The following is an 18,358-nucleotide window of genomic DNA, read 5'->3' on the forward strand; positions in this document are numbered from 1 at the left end:
GAAGAGGGAGGGAAGGGGAAAAAACTAGAAGAAACACTGGGATGGAGGGAAGAGGGAACATGAGACAACTTAGTACAACTGCAGACGAGGCGGCTCGGCCGATGAGGTCCCGCGATGGCCTCCGGAGTCCTCAGTACGGGTGGCGTCGTGGATCTGCTGGTGGCCTGGTGTGGCATTGGCGTTTCTGGGGCGGGAGCCGAGGGCAGGACACAGTCTCTACGGCTCCCCACGCCCCCAGCACTGAGGCCCCAGAGGGCTGAGCAACAAGAGTCTATGGTGAGGTAGGCAGATGGGTGAGGAGCGATGAGCGGCGGGCAGCGTGCTGGTGCCCCCGCCGCGGCGGGCACTGGCGGAGCGGCCTGTCTTCTTCCACTGGCCCCCTGGTATGTGATGGGCCAGGGTGCCGGGTTGGTACCGGAGTACAAGCTCGAGAGAGAGAGAGAGAAAACACTGAGACAGCATTAGTAGAGGTGCAGGGTGGACAGACCAAGCCCCCAACCCTCTGCTGCCCCACCCCACCTCCCCATCCCATCCCTCTGAGGCAAAAAATAAAAATGTAGAAAAAAATCTCTGTACAGACTCCCCGGTGGGAAAACGGGGGCAGGGATGGTGGCTCTTCCTGGAGCCCACTCCCCACAATTTACAACCCAAGTCCATGGCTCAAAAACAAAATCTGTAGAGGCGGCAGTGGGGGCCGCAGCCCTGCCCCCCACCCCCTTGGCGCGGAGCTCAGAAGGCGGACAGCTGCGCCAGGCTGAGGCGGCAGTCGATGCTGGCGTTGTCCGGGCCCGTGTAGGCCAGGCCCAGGGGCTCTAGGAAGGCCTGGCAGGCAGCCTCGCCCTCGAAGGCCAGCTCGGCCTGCAGGTAGGAGACAGGCAGCGCAGGGCGGAAGCTATGGAGACAAGAGGAGAATGTGATGAGGCGGGCAGTGGGCAGGGGCCCCACGAACAGGGAGTGGGTGCCCCCCCTTCAGACACCCAAAGGGTTTCCTCAGCACATTACCTGCTGACCTCTGGCACCTAGCCCCCACTCCCACCTCCCCACTTCTGGAACTTGGGGGACCCCGCATGGGGCTGATAGCCCCAACCCCAATCATGCCCCCTTTACCCTCACTTACCTGTGCAGGGAACAGGGAATGGGGGAGGGGGAAGGGCCCAGCCAGCTCGTCTGCTGCTCCAGGGCCTGAGCAGTCCCTCAGAAGAGGGCCACTGCGGCCAAGGAGCAGGGGCAGGCAGAGGGAGTGAGTGACCCATGGAGGGAGGTATAGGGTGGCAGGCTAACTGCTACTCTGGGGGCACGGCCCTCACAGGACCCCAACCCTGGGTCCAAGCAGCTGTCAGCCAGCACGTACTACGTGTTTTACACAGGAATCTCTGTCAACAAGAGATACTAATGGAGCCCGTGGCCTGTGTCGGAAACAGCCGTCCTAAATGCTGTCGCACTGACCAAGTCCTCACCTGTGAGCTAAACCATCCCACCCTCACATCACTGAGCAACCTGCAGGACCAGGGGCAGGGCCACCTGGCCAGTGTCACCTAGGAAGCAGGTGACAGAAAGTACTTGAACCAGCCCTGCCAAAGCCCATTCATGGCCCCAGCCCTGGCTGTCCAGGGGGCACAGGAGAGCCTGCTGCCTGCTGCCCGCTACCTGAGCTGGCCTCCTGGCACCCTGCAGGCCCTGGCTCTAGGCTGGAAGGACCTATCTGCCAAGGAAGGCAGCGCCACCTTCAGAAGTGGGAAAGCATGAGCATGAGGCCAGTGACAGGCCAGTGCTCCTCCCACAAGGCCCTTCAGCTCCAAGGCCGAACACATATAAACTAAGGAAGAGTAGCTGGCCCAGCTACACCCTGTGAGCGTACAGAAGCTCAGCAGCTACCCTGCAGGGCTGCCCAGCCACAGAGGGTGGGCTGAGAGGGGCAGCCAGGGCTCCCTCAGGCCCCGCCCTGCTCACTGCTGGTCAGCAAGCAGATGCTGTGCACCCTCGCCCTACGTGTCCCTCCTCCTGTCCTCTTCTCTGTAGCCCTAGTGTGCGTCCCTAACCTTTGGGTTGACCGTCCCTCCCGCTGCAAACCATCCCCATGGCTACCAAGCTACCAGACATGGCATTCAAGGCCCCTCATACACACCAACCCCTATCCAGGAGGGGTTCTGACCCTCAGAAACACTGACAGTGGGACCCGATTATGTGTTGTGGGGCCCTGTGCACACTGTGGGCTGGTCTGCAACAGCCACCACCGGCCAATAGCATGCCTGGGACTTGTGACAACAAAAAACAGCTCCTGACACTGTGTATGTCCCCAGAGGGGACTCACTGCTGAGAACTATGAGTCCCCACACTAAAGAACACAGTGGGCATACTGAATGTCTGGGGAACAAAGGACGTGCCCTTTTTAAGTACCACCAGGTCCAGCCTGCCTGGCATCTCGCCCATTTCCCTAACATTTTCTGTACCCTCAAAGGCCCAGTCCCACCAGACCCAAAACTTCCAAGAGCAGGGCGATGTTTTCTAATTGGTCTCTAGAGCAGGAGCTATGACGAGAGAACCACGAAAGAAAGGCAGACAGAGACCTCACAGGCAGGGAGCCCCGAGCAGACCAGCTAGGGTCCCAGGTGAGGTGAGCAACAGGGAGAAGAGCACGGGGTGGAGGGACCCCGGAGCCAAGAATGGTGGAAAAAGGAAGACCCAGGAGGACCAGGACAGAGGGAGGGCTGAGCGAAGGGAAGGAGGAAGAACAGGAGGGGAGGACCAGAAGGAGAGCAGGGGAGAGAGAAGGAGACGATGAGAAAGGACAGAGGAACCAGGACGGGAGCCTGCTTGCCGGGAGTGTGCAGGGAGAGAGGAGGGGTAGAGGGGAGCTCAACTGCACATACGTTTTGATCATGGCCTTGAGGGCAGCCTTGCGCTCCCGGTCCACGAACTTGTCTATGAGGTAGCCAGACATACAGGGCGCGTGGCCGTAGAGCCGGAAGAAGCGGTGGTAGTTGCCCAGAGCCCAGGCTGCCCTCAGCGCCAAGGCATGGGCCACACAGGGATCCGTCTTCAGCTCCCGAGTCAGGTAGGCCAGCTCCGTGGTGATGTCTCCCGAGTTCTTGGTGAAGATGTAGTAGAGAATGCGGTAGGCGGTGAACTCACCCACGTTGCCGGGCAGGCTCTCCGCGTACAGCGCCTTGAGCTGTGTCTGGCACTGGTTGAACTCCTCATGGTCACCCTGGCAGGCGGGTGGGGCGTGGAGGGAGAGGAAGAGCAGAGTGAGGCTACGGGGGGGGGGGGGGGGCCTGGGGGGAGCTCGGGGGGAGCCCAGGAGGCATTCGTCAGCCCACTCACCTTCTCCAAGGCGATGCGGGCGTGCGTCTCGTACACCTCCACCGTGAACTCTGTGCGCACGCCTTGCACCTGGGGCAGTGGGGAGAGGAGTCAGACCCAAGCAGGGCGGACAATCCCCACCAGGTCCACCAGCCCCCAGCTCCTCACCGTCACGTCCTGCCGAATAGATTTCATCTGCTCGCAGGCAAAGGCATAGTCCTGCTTCTCTTTCCAGTGGGACTTGACCATGCACAGTGACTTCTTCAAAACCTAGGAGGCAACCACGTGGAGGCTCAGCGACAGACAAGTAGAACAGGACGTACCAAAATTTGTTAACTCCCACTAACTTGCTGTTTGAACTCAGGGCAACGTCATCAAACCCATTTAGTGACCCACACGACAGGAAGAGCCCACAAGGCGGTTAGAGTAAGGGTTCCTGAGCCCAGTTCCCACATCAGCACCTGGGATGACTGCCTTGTCCCTGGGTCTCAGTGAGGACGCTGGGGTCCTCCTCCCCATCAAGTAAGACCTGGAGGCCCAAAGGCCAAGAAAGTCTCCCAACAAGGCTGCATTCCCAAGACAGGACTGAGGCGCAAGCAACCCTCAGAGTGCCCACCCAGCCAGCCACAGCCGCTGCCGTCCCAGCACTCACTGCCACAGGGCGCACGGTGGACGGGTCGGGGGCACAGGTGAGACGCAGGTAGTGCTTGGTGATGTCGGGACAGGTGCCCACAATCTGCAGCTCCTGCCAGTCGGGGTCGGCCTCACTGCTTTCCAGGCCGCCCACCTGCAGTACAAGGGGCTCCAGGCGCAGGCGGCGGGAATGTCCATGTTGGAAGCGGGCCGCCCGCTTCTGCTTCTTCAGCTCGCGCTCAGGGTCGTCACACTCCAGCGCTGCCATCCTCTTGCGGTTCCGCTTGGTGGGAGCCAGATCATGCCTGGGGGGGATGGAGGAGGACCGGTGAAGGAGACGGGCATCTAGCACCACCAGGCCTCTGCAATGCCGCCCAAGGGCCCAGCACCCCCATCCTGGTCACTCCCTGGCATCAAAGGCTCACCTCTTCCCTCTCTGGGCCCTGCCTCGGCCCCGATCCATGTGGGCCCCCCGACCTCCTCGGCCCTTGGGGGGTGGGTTCCTTCGACCCACAGGTTGACACTCATTCCCTGAGTACGAACTGTCCGAGTCAGAGTGGGAATCACTGTGCAAAAGAAGCAGGAAGGTGAGGCCCGAGCCGGCACCTCGCAGGCCCACCCCCACCTGGAGCCTGCCTGCGCACCTGCGGCGGAAGTGGCGGGTCGGGGACCGGGAGGAGGAGCGAGAACGCGATTCCGTGCTGGAGGAGGAGCTGTGGTCCTTCATGAAGACATTGCGGTTGCCAAACTTGGCAAAGCTGCTGCCCCGCGCTCGGCCAGCACCCCCAGCCCCTGGTGTCCCTCGCTGTGACTGAGCACCCCCGCCCCTGGTTGCAGCACTGGACCCCCTGGGAGGGTGAAGACTGCTGGGGGCCTCCCACCGCTTCTTCTTGGGGCTCTCCGCCACAGTGTCCCGAGTCAGCCTGAGGACAGAACAAGACAGAACAAGACATCACCACCCCACAGCCCATCTGCCCCCTGCCCCAGGGACACCCCAGCTCAGGCAGGAAAGGCACACTCTCCCAGGCCATCGCCCAGAGCCTCCACAGCCCTCCGCCCCACCCTCCTGGCCCCACTCTGCATCCAGGCTGCACTCACCCTGGCAGAGGCTCCCGGCTCCAGTCGATGGTGTAGGCCGAGCCATCCTGGAGCCGGGCCTGCAGCACCTCTTTGAGCAGCTTCTCCGTGCGGTCCTTGTCTTCCTCCGACTCGCAGGCTGTGAAGCAGCGCTCCACGTACTCCTTCATGTCCTGTGGCCAGTCGTCGGGCTTCCCGGACAGGCTCCCCCTGCACGCGCGCAGACCTGGGGCTCAGCTGGGGCAGCCTACCCAGAGCGTGTCCCTGCCGCTCTGTGAGCTGAGGCGTGTGCAGACGCGGCTCCAGCATCTCTTTCCCACCCGTCTATGCTCACAGCAACCCCAAGCAGTGACCCCCGCCCTCCCTGGAGGAGCAGAACCTGCATGGACGCACGCAGGTGCCGAGTACCTGTGGTTCTGGGCCTTCTCGGGATTCGGCTGGGGCCCGAAGCCGCTGTGCTGGCCTTCTGAGGCGGAGCCGAAGTTCTGGCTGGTGACGGCGAAGGGCCGTTTCTGAATGTTGAACTTGAGACCACCAGTCCCAGGGGCTGCTGTGGGGAAAGAGAGGCAGCAAAAGCTGGGGTTAGATGTATCCCAGCCCCGTGAGAATAGCAAGACCAACTCCAGGTGGCACCCAGAGGCCTTGGGACAATCCCAGCACCCAGAAGTAAGGCTCAGCACCCCTGTGCCTACTGTTGAGGTCCAGCCCCGTCCTGGTTTCTCTGCTCTGCCCACTTACGCTTCATGCGGTTCCATAGCTGCTGGCCCTTCTTGGGCTTAGCTGGTTCGGTGTAGCTGTGCCCGTAGGCCTGGCCTGAGGTGGGACCCGCCTGGCTATGCTGTGAGGCTGGGGTCGTCCCAGGCTGGGGGCCACTGTTCAGAGCATGAGCCCCATGTTGGGGATTGGAGGGCTGAGGAGGCTGGGCTGCCGGCAGCTGCTGGGGAGGGGCTTGGTAGGACATGCTGTCATCCATGCCGGGGACTGGAGGCTGTTGGAGGAAGGGGTGCTGAGGGGGGAGCAGAGTCCCTGGGCTCTCTCACACGTGACTCTCAATCACATCACTCAGCTCTCAACTCTGCCATGACCTTCCTTTGGGGTATGAGCTTTTACTAACCACCAGTCCACAGCCAAGAAGACTCAGGCTCAGAACTCCTTTCCCACGGCCCCAGCTACTGAATGGCAGCAACCGCCAGGGGTTATGGTCTGAGCACATGACTCGCCGTGCCAGACAAGACACACACATGATCACACACCCTCGCAGCAGCTCAGCAACAAGCCATTCCCACAGAGCTGACTGGGCTGCAGGTCATGTGACTTGTACTCACACCACCAGAGGGGGAGCTACGATTCAAACCCAGACCCACTGCCTCTCTGCACTGGTTCCACCACTCTGCCAAGATGCACATGAAGCACAAGGCCAGACCGTGCGTGACTGTGCATGAGCGCACGTGCGGGGAACACACAGAAGGCATGCTCCACACTACGGGCTGCCCCCACCATCACCACAGCCTAGGTCCTGGACTCGACAAGCCCTAAGACCTTCCTGGTTTCAAAACCTCTGCTCTGCCCTCTTCATTCTCGAAGCAAGACTTGCTTGGCAGGAGGGAAGTGGGACGGGGGTACAACAACACAGACATCCCTGCGGCTAGCCCACTGAGAAACCACATCCCAGCTGGAACACGACACAGACAGGCCGGGGCATTACCTGGTTCAGAGCGCCTTGGTGCTGGGGGGCCGATGGCTGCTGGGGTGTGGCTGAGCCATAGGAGCCGGCCATCCCGTACTGGGAGGGGGAGCCGTAGCCCTGGTACATGCTCTGCACAGGCAGAGAGGAGAGTGAGTGGCAGGCCAGCGCCCCTCCCCCTGCTGCTCAGCAGCCAACGCAGTCCTGATCCTCCCCTCATCACTCACCCCTCTGCTTTTCACTCCACTGCACAAACGAACCCAATTCTCTTACATTAAGAAATTTGTTAAATAAAATGAAAACTTCTATTAATTCTATATCCCACTCTGACTAGTTCTCAGAATTATTTCTGTGCCCCAAATGTATACCACGTGCCAGTTCTTCTCAGCACTACAACAGGACACAAATAAAAGATAGCAGCCCATGCCCGAGGGAAGCCGGCCCGGATGGGCACAGAGGACTGGGGAAGGATGTCGGGTGACCAGCCACCTGCACTCACCATGGGGTAATAGTAGTTGTAGGGGTAGGCATAGCTGTACTGCTGGTACCACTGGTAGTACTGCTGCTGCTGGAGGGCCGAGGCTTCCGCCTGCGACACGTACTGTAGAGAGAGGCCCACATCCCGTCAGCCTGGGCGGCAGAAGCCCACGAGCCCACGGCCCCCAAAGGGAAGGCCTGTTTCCTGGATAACTGCCAAGAAGCAGAACTGGGGACATCTCTCCAGACAGACACCGCCTCTGCCATCAGACTCACTCAGGGACAAGGACACGTGCGCCCTGGATGCTCCCAGGAAGTAGTCCTTGCCCCACCCCACCCTCGCCACTCTAGCCACACTCGACTGCATGGCATGAGGACACGAAGCGTGCCCCACCCCCAGCAGCCCCCCACCAGTGTGCCCAGGCCCGTGTAGCCTCCTCACCTGTGAGCTAGCCACAGGCCCGTTGCTGCTGGCCTTGGAGCTGCCAGCAGCGCCCGCCTTGCTGATGCTGGCCAGGGCCTGGCGGGCCTTCTCCCACTCTGGGTTCTCGTGCATGGGCGTCTCCATGCCATTCTCCCTGCCCGCCCCAGCCACCATGCTGTACTGGGAGGACCTGCGGAGAGCACACACAGAGTTGGCTGCTCTGCCCTCTGTGCGGTGGGCCAGGGGGGAAAGGTCGCCACGAGGGTAGGCTCACAGGTCCCCCCCTCACTGTCTATGGCAGCCTAAGTTTTCCAATCTACAATGGGCTGTTTCTGTTTAGATTTTCTGTGTGGAATCAATGAGATTACCTACCTAAAGGACTTTTGCAGGTGCCTGGTACACAGGCAGTTGTTAAATACAAAGCAAACAAGATAACTACCAATATCTGCAGCACTTAACATAGGACCTGGTGCCTAGCAGGTCTAAATGTTCTAAAAACCAATGAATTCTGTCGACACCACCCTACTCAGCAGATTATAATCACACTGTTTTGAGAAAAACAGTCCTGGCCAGTTTGGCTCAGCAGTTAGAGCGTCAGCCTGCGGTCTGGAGAGATGGGGTTCAGTTCCTGCTAAGGGCACGTACCTCAGTTGCAGTTTGTCCCTGGCCCTGGTTGGGTCGTGTGGGTGGCAGCCACTCAATGTGTCTCTTTCACGTTGATGTTTTTTTCTCCCTCTCTCCCTCCCACTCTTATCTGAACAAAATATAAAAAAATGTCCTTGGGTGAAGATAAAAAAAAAAAAGGAATTAGCAAAAAGATAAATGGCTGAGTAGCGAGTGTTGGAGGCTGCCTCCCAATCACAGTTCACTGAGCCAGGCATCACAGTGCTGCAAAACAAGCCCCACACTGTGACAAGTGGAAGCTCAGAAGGCTTGACCGTGTCCCCACTATGACTCCCACTATAATGGATGCTCCCTGTACTCTGCCCAGTGGACCCCAACCCCACCCAACCCCCAGGCACTGCTGTATCACTTCCCATCCCTGGGCCCTGAGGAGGAGGCTGGGGCTTGCTTCCTCCTGCCACCCCTCTGGCCTCTGTCCCTCTAGCCCACTAACCAGTCTGTGCCACGTTGATCACCCACGTTGGCCGCCATCTGGACCTTGGGGTGTAAGGGGTGGACCTCGGGAGCCAGACTGCTTTTTCAATGTCTGTGAGAAAAAGAGTGACTTAAGGAGACTCAAGAAGCAGCAACAACAACAAAAAAAAGCCACAAAGTGGAGATGAGAAGCAGATGGCCTCCCGAGAAGCCAGGCAGGAAAGAGGAGTCTGAGAAGGATGAGCCCCTGGGTAAAGAATCTGAAGAGAATTCTGGGTGTGGGATAAAAAGACCTGTCCTCCCTGCAGCGCTCCGAGTGCAAAATGAAGGACTTGAAAAACAGGGGAGTCTGGAGAGATTTCCCAGAGCGAACGAGAGGAAGTATCTGAAACGTGTATGAAAGGGAAGGACCAGAGGGAAACCCTGGGCCAGGGGAAGGTCAGGGAGTGGTCCAGACCAGACCGAGGTCAAGGGTAAGGAGTCTAAGAATTCCTGAGAAGCAGGAGAGAGGACATTCTTTTTTTTTGGTACGTGCCCCCAGCGGGAACCAAACCCAGCTCTCTCTGGTCCGCAAGCCAATGCTCCGACCACTGAGCCAAACCGGCCAGGGCCAGAGACCATTCTTAACGAGTCTGAGCGAACCCTTAAAGCTGGGAGAACTCTGTAAAGAGGGAAGTGTCTGCCCGAGCCCTGAACAATGGACAGTGAAGACCAGAGGGAGTACATGGAGGAGCCCTGGCCCGTGCGGCCCAGTGGTTAGAGGGTCGGTCCAAGCACCCAGAAGCGTCTTGGGTTCGATTCCAGGTCAACAGCACCTGCCTGGGTCGCAGGCTTGATCCCCAGCCCCGGTCAATCGATGATTCTCCTGTCCCTCCCCCCTTCCCTTCCACTCTCTCTGAAAAATCAATGGGGGAAAAAAAACCTTCAGGTGAAGACTCTTTACAAAGGAAGAAAAGGGGATTGGTGAAAGTTACTCCTACAAACGGGGAGAGGCTGAGGGTGCCCGAGGAGTGAAGAAACGGCTTCCTAGAACGCTCTTAAGGTTTCAGAAAAGTTCCTTACGGCGAAGAAAAACGCTGCAGGGCAAATCCCCAGCTAGAGGGAGTAAGCCTGGGGCGGAGACAAGGAAACCGCCGCGGGTGGGGGCGTCTGGAGAGAAAGCTGCGGGAGTTAAGGGGGGCGGGGGGGCACAAGAAAGCGAGTGAATGGGCGCCTTGGGGACCAGGGCTGGGGCGACCTGAAGGAACCACGACAAGTCCGGGTGGGCTCCAAGGCGAGCCCGCTGTTGAGCCAACCATCTTAGCAGAAGTCCGGGGATAGGAACAGGGGTCGCGAGCTGGGGAAACCCTGGTAACGGTCTTAAAGGGGAAAGAGAAGGGAGGGAGGCAGGGGGGTCCTGCGCGGGGGCCGGGGGGGTTGGCGGCAGCGGAAGGAGACTGGGGTGAGGCCCGGGGGTTCCGCGGGGCAGGTGCCGGGCCGGTGTAGCAGGCGGTGGCCCCTGGGCGTCCTGCGGGGGGAGGAAGAGCCAGCCCAGACCCGCGCACCTGGCCGGGGGAGCCACTGCCCCCGGGAGGAAGAGCCAGCCCAGACCCCGCACCTGGCCGGGGGAGCCACTGCCCCGGCCGCGCCGCGCATGCGCAGCACGCTCCCAGAAAGCCGCCTGCGCAAGGGCCGCCCGTCGCCCCGGACAACGCCGTAGAACCGCCCGCCAAGGGAAGATAAGGGGCGCCGGGGGCCCAGAAATTCCAAGCGACCGGCGGCGAGCCGACACCGACCGCTCAGGCCCGAGGGTGCGCGGCTGCGCGCCCCATCCCTCCTGCGCAGGCGCAGTGCCACCCGCGCCCGCCACACCCTGTCGACGCTCGCGGGCGGCGTCCGTTGGGGTGACAGCCACCCAGGCCTCGGGGCCCGCGGGGCGTCAGGCCGAAAGGAGGCTCCGTGCCCACCCAACCGGCCGGCTGGCCGCTCGCCCGCCGCTCCTCACACCCACCTCCGTCGTTCGCCCCCGGGACTCGACAGCGGCGGGCCGAGGCGACCACAACACGGCCGAAGGAAGGTTCGCGAGCCAGCTGACTGGTCTTCTCTGGGCTTCGACGTCCCGACCGCAGCGTCCTGACGTCAGGCAGAGGCTTCGCCCCGCCCCCGTCGACCCCGCACAGCCAATGGGCGCCGCGACCTGGGCTTGAGCCCGCCCCCCGCCTACGCACCGACCCAGTGAACGCGGTGGGCAAGCCGGAAGGCCGGGGCGGGGACGGTGTCCCCGAGGGGACATCCGGGGCCCAGTTGGGCGTTGCGCGCGTCCTTGCCGCCGTGTTTTGGCCGCGTTCGCGGTAGCCATTATTATTACGATCGTTAGAATCAACGGGGGTGGGGGACCTTGGGAGCCGGCGCACCGTCCAGGGGCGGGGGACCCCGGCGAAGAGAATGACGATCGCAAAGCAAAGGGGAGAAAACCAGGCCCCGCCGGAAATGGGAGCTTCGTCCGTCAGTGAATCGGGAACGGCGCGTGCAAACGCCCGCGGGCGGGAAACAGGCCCCGCCTGGGGGGTGCAGGGAGCGAGGGCGGCAGGACAGGTGCGGGGCCCCGGAGCGCGGAGGGGGGTTGGCAGAGACCGGCAGGTGGCAGGTCCTGCAAGGCCACGGATGTCGAACGGGAATGTGGACCATCTCTGCAAATAGGCCTTAAGAAGAAAAAACACAAAAAAAAACGTGTAAAGAAGCTTCCGAGTGTGTCCAGCCCGGTGCGGGGCCGGTCAGGGCGGTCATAGCAGGTGGTGGAGCAGTATTTTCAAGGCGCTTCTTCCCCATGTGCTGCCATTGTGAACTCCCCCAGGGATGCCCACGTATCACGTTGTTACTGTTGGCATGCTTGGCCTTTAACCAGCCTTTTACTTTTTTACAATTTAACGTTGTGTTTTAGAGTAATTTGAGACGGAGGGAAAAGCTGCAGAGAGAACCCGGGGTCCTGCAAACCTTCGGCCCAGCTTCCCCCCACTGCCCTCAGGTTATTACAATGCAGCGGTTAAAGCTAAGAAGGCCCCTTTACCGCTTTTCCCATTAATGTCTTTGAATCCCATCCAGGGTGCCACCGTGTAGTTAGTTGTGGGTTTTTTTGGTTTTGTTTTTGCCCCCCTCCCCCACTGTGCTGGCATGTTTATTACCCCATAATGGATGATTGGTAAATTATTGTACTGCTCCATAATTGATCATTGGGAAAGTCACTGTGTGCCCTCTAGCTGAACCTGTTTTGTCAAAATAACCTCAGTAAATTGGACTACTCCCTGAACCCAGAAGTTGTTGGGAGCCAGGCTACGTGTCTGACAGAGTCCACCACGGAGCCTGGAGGTCTTGAGTCAGAGACTCGAGCTCCCCCACAATCTCGAGGAATCAGGCTCGCACTGTGTTTGTGCAGCTCGGGGCTAAGTGTGACCCAGTGTACCTTGAAATACCTGAAATACCTGGGTGTTCCTGGGTGCACCTGGATGTTCCTGGGTGTTCTTGTTATGCGTAAGGCAAACTAATTCTGTACAGCATGGCTGTGGCCCTGGGCATTATATCAAGAAGATCCTATTTGCTGTAAAGTATAGAAGGCATGTAATAAAGCATATGGGGGCTGATTCCGAAGACCCTGTCACAGGGGTGTTCGGAATCCGATGTCGGCCGTCTAATAAACGGCTCTTATTTGGACTTCAATTCTCGAGTGTTCTTTGACTCTGTCGGGCCACAATATTTGGAGACCAGACCCAGGGCTGGTCTCCGAGAACTTGGGATCAGTCACCAGCCAGCTTCGCTCTCCATTTGGCTTTAATTTGACTCTGGTGGTCTCTCGGTTCTCTCGCGCCACAACACTACCCCCTGTATTTAAGATGGGTTCTTGTAAACAGCATCTAATTGGATCTTTCTTTTTACCCAAACCTGCAGTCTGTTTTTTAAAAAGCAGTGTTTGTAACCATTCTTTAATATGATTATTGATATGGTTACATTTAAACCTATCAACTTGTTATTGGGCTTCTATTTGTCCAGGTTTCTTTCTCTCTTTATTATCATTATCATTATTATTATTTTAGAGTTTGAAGTGAAAGAGTTTATTCGTGAAGCAGTAGACAGAGGGCCACTCCATAGACAGCAGCTGTCCATCGTTTCTTTGCTCTCCTTTTCCTCTTGTTCTGCCTGCTTTTGGTTTGAGCATTTTTTACAAGTAGACTTTGTTTTGTTTTTTATAATTTTTTTTTCCTTTCTTCATTTTAGAGAGGAAGTGAGAGAGAGATGGAAACATCGATGAGAGAGAATATTGATTGGCCACCCCCTGCATATGCCCCACTGGCGATCAGGCCCACAACCTGGGCATGTGTCCTGACCAGGAATCGAACCGGCGACCTCTCGGCACATGGGTCAATGCTCTCAATCACTGAGCCACACCGGCCAGGCTAGACTTTGTTTTTTAGAGCAGTTTTTGGTGGGGCCTTTTGGAAGGGCTGTGCCTCCAGTTCCCTTCCCCTGTCCTGTGGTGGGAAACTGATGAGCGGGGGTCTTGGCAATTTCAGGGCTCAGCTGGATGCTTTTCCATCTTGGTTGGCAGTGAAATTGTTCGTACGTATCATTTTAAAACAAAAAGATTTACCTTTTGTAAAGGTCAGCAGAAGGTCTGAGCCAGCAGGAAATCACATCCACAACGCAAGGCCAGTGTAGAACAAAACAATTTTATTGCATGTGCCTGAGGGCGGGCAGGCTGAACCCCAAAAAGGAGTCAGCCTTGAATAACAGTTGGGATGTAGGTTATATATGCTGCTTCCAGCTTCCTGCATTTCCTGCCGACGTACTCTGCCTGGCCCATTGTCCACTTTGCAGCTGGACTGGTCAGGTATCACATCCTGTGTCTGCTGGGTGATTCATTGTCTTTAGGATAATGGATAATCTGATCATCCGCATTCAAGAGAAGGCTGAACAAAGATCATGCAAGCAATGTGTTTTTTTCACAGTTTCTGCCTTTTGCAAGCTTTTACCTTTACCCTTTAAAACATTACTAACCCCTTCATTCCCATCTTATAATGGTGATAAAAAGGAAAAAGGAGCAGTTTCTTTTTGTCTGCTTCATGCAGGTGTGGGATTGTCATGGACTCCTAAAAAGAATTTGTCAGATAACTTCTCGGGGAATGGGGCGATAGGGTTCTTTACCTGTGCTAGAGCAAATTGTCCAACTGTCTGGTTGCCTAAAATTTACAGTCGATTTTGTACAAACCTAGTAATCAGGAGCAAGAGACAGGGTCTGAAAAGTGATAAGAAGGCTAATACTAGGGCCTCTATGAAGGGGAGTATCCCGGTTAGTTTCGGCAAGGCTGCCTCTATACTTGTCCAGATAGATTGGGCTAGGTGATCCTGACTGAATACTTTTAGCCACTGGGCATCATCTAGAACTCATTGTGTCCTCTCCTCAACCTGGCCGGCTGAGTAAACATATAAACAACAAGATGTATTTACTATCATGCATACACCCCTTCTTTGGCTAGTAAACCATCTAGTGCAATGCGGTTATCTGTTACCATGCAGGCAAGAGAGTCGAGGGGTTTTGAGAGAAGTTTGAAATTTTCACCTGTATCTACCTATATTTGCCATGGTGGCTGTTAGGTTTTTTGCTGTTATGGCATTATAAGTAATTCCTCCCGTGAGGCCCGCAGTAGTAATTGAGCTATGACTCCTGCCATGGGGAGTCCAACTCCCCTTTTCACCCTATGATGGCTTCTGGGCTCAGGGCTTGATGAGGCTGAATTAGGGATGAAGGAATAGATGAAGGTATTGGCTGGGGGGACATATCCCACTGCCCTTACGCCATCCTGTTTTTCTGGGTCTAGGCATTGCATAGCAATTTCTCTCCTGGGGGCAGAAATGTATAGTGCACCTAAAAACATCATTCTCACTGGTAAGCAAAGTAGCCCAGTCATACTTGGGCCTAGAGAGGTGTTTGATAGACCCACAGTAAGGCTCCAGTGATCAAACCATGATGGAGGGAGGTGAGGGCTAGTGCCACCGGCAGGACTGCACCCTGGATAGTGACTAATTTCCCTGGTATGATTTTTTTTTTTTTTGGTATTGCATCAAGTCCTTCTGAGTTTACACACACAAATTCCCCATTGCAGGGGTTAGGCACATCGAGAACGACTAGATTACAGGAGCCCCTCGTAAGGTTACAGTGAGAGAGATTATACACGGTGCTCACTTTCACGGTCTGTATCCATACTGAGAATCGAGGTCAAGGGAGCTTTTGCTCTTCTGCTCCAGGGGAGGTTTCGGCCTCCCTGAGCTCGCCCTAGGAACCTGCCTCACCGTTTCAGAGGTGTACCGCCCCAGTCAAACTCCCCACCTGGCACTGTCCCCGGAGCAGGTTGTGCCCGGTCAGCCCAGCCCGGTGCTTGGCGCCAGAAGCAAGAGCCCCTTGGGGCTCGCCCCCACCCCCCCACCCCCCACCATCTCACTGGGTCAGTGAAAAAATAATAAGAGTAGTGGTATTTCACCAGCAGCCCGCAAGGCCGGCAGACCCCACCCGAGGGGATGGAGGGGTGCAAGGGGGGTTATGTTAAGAGAGGAAGCAGATTCTCGGAGGAGGCAAAGTAAAGAATGAGAGTGGTTGGTGGGGAGGGTAGGAGCAAAGGTTAAAGTGGCATGGAGTTTGGACAGTGTCCCGCCCTAAGAAGGGGGTGGGGCAGGCTGGTAACACTAGAAAAGAGTGAACACGGATATAAGGGCCTAAAGAACAAGTGAGGGTCTTGGCCGCCCTGGCCGGTTTGGCTCAGCGGTTAGAGCGTCGGCCTGCGGTACAGAGAGACCCGGGTTCGGTTCCCGCTAAGGGCATGTACCTCGGTTGCAGTTTGTCCCCGGCCCTGGTTGGTCGTGTGGGTGGCAACCACTCGGTGTGTCCCTTCACGTCGATGTTTCTCTCTCTCTCTGTTCCTCTCTCTCCCTCCCACTCTGTCTGAACAAAAAATGCAAAAATGTCCTCGGGTGAGGATAAAAAAAAAAAAAAAAATGAAATCGGCCTACCTGCTACCATCAGTGACTCGAGGTTCGGAGTTCGAGATGACAGTCGGGGCGTTCATTCCTGGGCACCTTCTGTCTTCAGCCCCAAGGCCAGTCAGATCCAGGCCTGGACTGCCCGCCTGAGGAAGGGATGAGGACCGACTCTGTGCAGTCTGTCCGCAGTCCGACTCGCAGTGGGGCCTCCACATTGAAGACGTGGCTTAGGCGGTGGGTGGGGGGTTGGGGCATTGCCTCACCCGTTGGCCAGTCTGACTGCATTTAAAGCAGGGACCCGGGGGTCTGCTGAGCTGGTTCTGGTGGGCATACTTCTTCTGTCCCTTGAAGGGGGTTTGCTGACCCTTTGGTTAGTGGGGGCTCTGACGGCAGAGGCGAGCATTTGGAATTCTGTTCCTTGCTATTTAGCTTCTTCGTCATGATTATTAAAAACCCTGAAGGCTAGATCTAGAAGTTGCCGTTGAGGGGTTTGAGGTCCATCTTCAGGTTCTTATAACTTTCTCCTAGTGTCTGGGGCCGACTGAAAGATGAATCTCAGGATTAAATGACAGTCCCTTCTGGGCTAGTGGGGTCTAAGTTAGTACATCTTCTCGTGGCCTGTGTAAGGTGGGATAGGAAGGTTGCAGGGTTTTCATTCTTTTCCTAGATGATGTCAGACAGTTTTTCATAGTTAACAGCCTTGTGTGAGGCTTTGTAAAGTCCCTCCATGAGACATATTATTGTGTGGTCCCTGGCTTTCTTACCCACCCCATTGTCCTGATAATTCCACCTGGGGCCCTGGCTAGGGACTGCTTGGGCCCCTACCGGGTCACGGGGGGCCTGTCGCCTCAGATTATCGGCATGGCCCTGGGCACTAACCCAGACTCTATTTTTATCTTCTGGATTAAGGGTGGAAGAAAGAATAACATGAATATCATTCCAAGTTAGATCACAGAGCTGCGTAAGGTCCTGGAATTCCTGAGTGGAGTTGGTGGGATTCTCAGTAAAGGATCATCATCTTTTATTTATTTGGGGCAAATTTGAGAGAGAGAAGGGGACATGATCTCTGACAACCCCTTCAGCTCCTGCTGCTTCCCCCGGGGGACAGTCTCAAACGGGGACGAGGTAGGGGATGGATAGGGCCAAAGATGGTTCCTGATCACGTGGGAGGAGTCGAAACCGGAGTAGGCGGTCAGGGTGGGGTGCGGGCCGCAGCAGGGGCTGGAGAAGGAGGCCCTGTCGGAGGGGCTGAGGGGAAAGGTGGTGGAGCGAGATCGTCTGGGTCAAAGCAGGAAACAGGAGAAGTTAGCGCTGTCTTCAGAGGGAGGTTTGGGAGGATTAGAGTAGAGTAGGAAGATTTAGGAGGGGGAGCGAGAGAGAGTCGCATAAAGAGGGGCCTGGCTGCAAGGAACCTCAGACCATTTTCTTGGCCTCCAAAAGGAATTGTCGATGTCGGTGAGAATGTCGAACATGCGGTTCTCGGGCGATTGTGACCCATTGTCTACTGAGGCCACACAGTGTTGCAGTGAAAGATGCACCACTTGGGACGTGAGTCCTGAGCGCGCCCTGGGTCTGTACACTTTTTAGGAGACATCCTGGGGGTGTTGCATGAGGGATGGACGATGGAGCATTTCTCACGTTGTGGTGTGAGATGTCGTGGCCTAGTGGTCTGACAGACACACTGATGGAAGAAGAAGGTGTCCCCCCTTCTCCCCTAGAGCAGAGAGATGTGCAACTCACCCATATCAGGCGTCCCTAGTTATATGGTGAGCTGAGGGGACCTGGTTCCCGAAAAGCGTGTCCCGACCAGCGCTGGATTTCGGGAGGAACGATCACACAGACATGACCGAGAGACCTGGCTTTCTTATGTCCTGGATGGGGGGCAACAGGACAGCCCAGAGAATCAGACTGGTGGGCAGAAATGCTCCCCAGCCAATTAGTGTCCGGTGTTGATGCTGGGTCGGCAGGAAAGGTTGGAGGTCTGGTGTCCGGCTAAGGATGTGATCGGTCCTGGTCCGAAAAGAGGCCTGGAGGACTCCAGGGGCCCGTGGTTGCCCCCTATGCGGGATCCTCACAGACCTCCCGGGTTCGAGCACCAAATTAAAGGTCTGAGCCGGCAGGAGATCACATCCACAACGCAAGGCCAGTGTAGAGCAAAACTATTTTGTTGCCTACGCCTGGGTGCAGGCAGGCGGAGCCCCAAAAGGGTCAGCCTCAAATAACAGTTGGGGTGTCGGTTACATACTCTACTTCTAGCTTCCAGCAGCTCCTGCTGACGAACTCTGCCTGGGCCATTGTCCACTTTGCAGTTGGACTGGTCTAGTATCTCGTCCCGCATCTGCCGGGTGATTCACTGTCTTGTGGATAATCGGACAATCCTTACACAACAGAAGTCTGAGCAAAGGTCTTGCAAGGAACACATTTTCAGTTTCCACCTTTTGCAAGGTTTTCCCTTGACCCTTTAAAACGTTATTAACCCCTGTAGTCGGGCAAGTACCCTTCCCCCTCCCCACCCCTTTTGTTGAAGCTCCTTGGCAGGAAATCAGGGGGTCTGAATCTCAGAACAGCTTGAGAACATCCAACCAACATCAACCAGCACACATTCAGCTTCTGGGCCTGGTCTCAGTCACTAGGGGGCAGTGTTTGAGAGCAAAGCA

At 56.9% G+C, this 18,358-nt stretch overlaps 2 protein-coding genes across 2 annotated transcripts in view; one reads left to right on the forward strand and one right to left on the reverse strand.

The window, feature by feature from the left end:
* The window catches only part of LOC118639337 (leukocyte immunoglobulin-like receptor subfamily A member 2), a 462,866-nt gene that overhangs the window by 299,826 nt on the left and 144,682 nt on the right, over positions 1-18,358 (forward strand). The window lies entirely within an intron of this gene.
* Positions 541-10,795, reverse strand: LENG8 (leukocyte receptor cluster member 8). The gene is made up of 15 exons (XM_036275665.1): positions 10,687-10,795; positions 8,716-8,808; positions 7,617-7,788; positions 7,197-7,298; positions 6,719-6,829; positions 5,752-6,001; positions 5,422-5,563; positions 5,035-5,223; positions 4,581-4,859; positions 4,362-4,502; positions 3,956-4,241; positions 3,472-3,573; positions 3,325-3,393; positions 2,871-3,208; positions 541-892 (listed from the first exon to the last, which is right to left on the reverse strand). Exons 2-15 carry the CDS (start codon positions 8,751-8,753, stop codon positions 730-732), a joined length of 2,382 nt encoding a protein of 793 aa, XP_036131558.1. The 5' UTR covers positions 8,754-8,808; positions 10,687-10,795; the 3' UTR covers positions 541-729.

The sequence above is a fragment of the Molossus molossus genome, unplaced genomic scaffold, assembly GCF_014108415.1.
Source record: "Molossus molossus isolate mMolMol1 unplaced genomic scaffold, mMolMol1.p scaffold_m16_p_21, whole genome shotgun sequence".
NCBI classification, from domain to species: Eukaryota; Metazoa; Chordata; class Mammalia; order Chiroptera; family Molossidae; genus Molossus; species Molossus molossus.

Excerpts from the sequence above, each read along its gene's own strand:
- LENG8 (XM_036275665.1), bottom strand. The coding sequence starts at position 8,753 with ATGGCGGCCAACGTGGGTGATCAACGTGGCACAGACTG. Across the intron at positions 7,299-7,616 it reads GGCCTGTGGCTAGCTCACAG|TACGTGTCGCAGGCGGAAGC; the intron begins GTGAGGAGGCTA and ends CTCTCTCTACAG. Across the intron at positions 4,860-5,034 it reads AGCCGGGAGCCTCTGCCAGG|GCTGACTCGGGACACTGTGG; the intron begins GTGAGTGCAGCC and ends TTCTGTCCTCAG.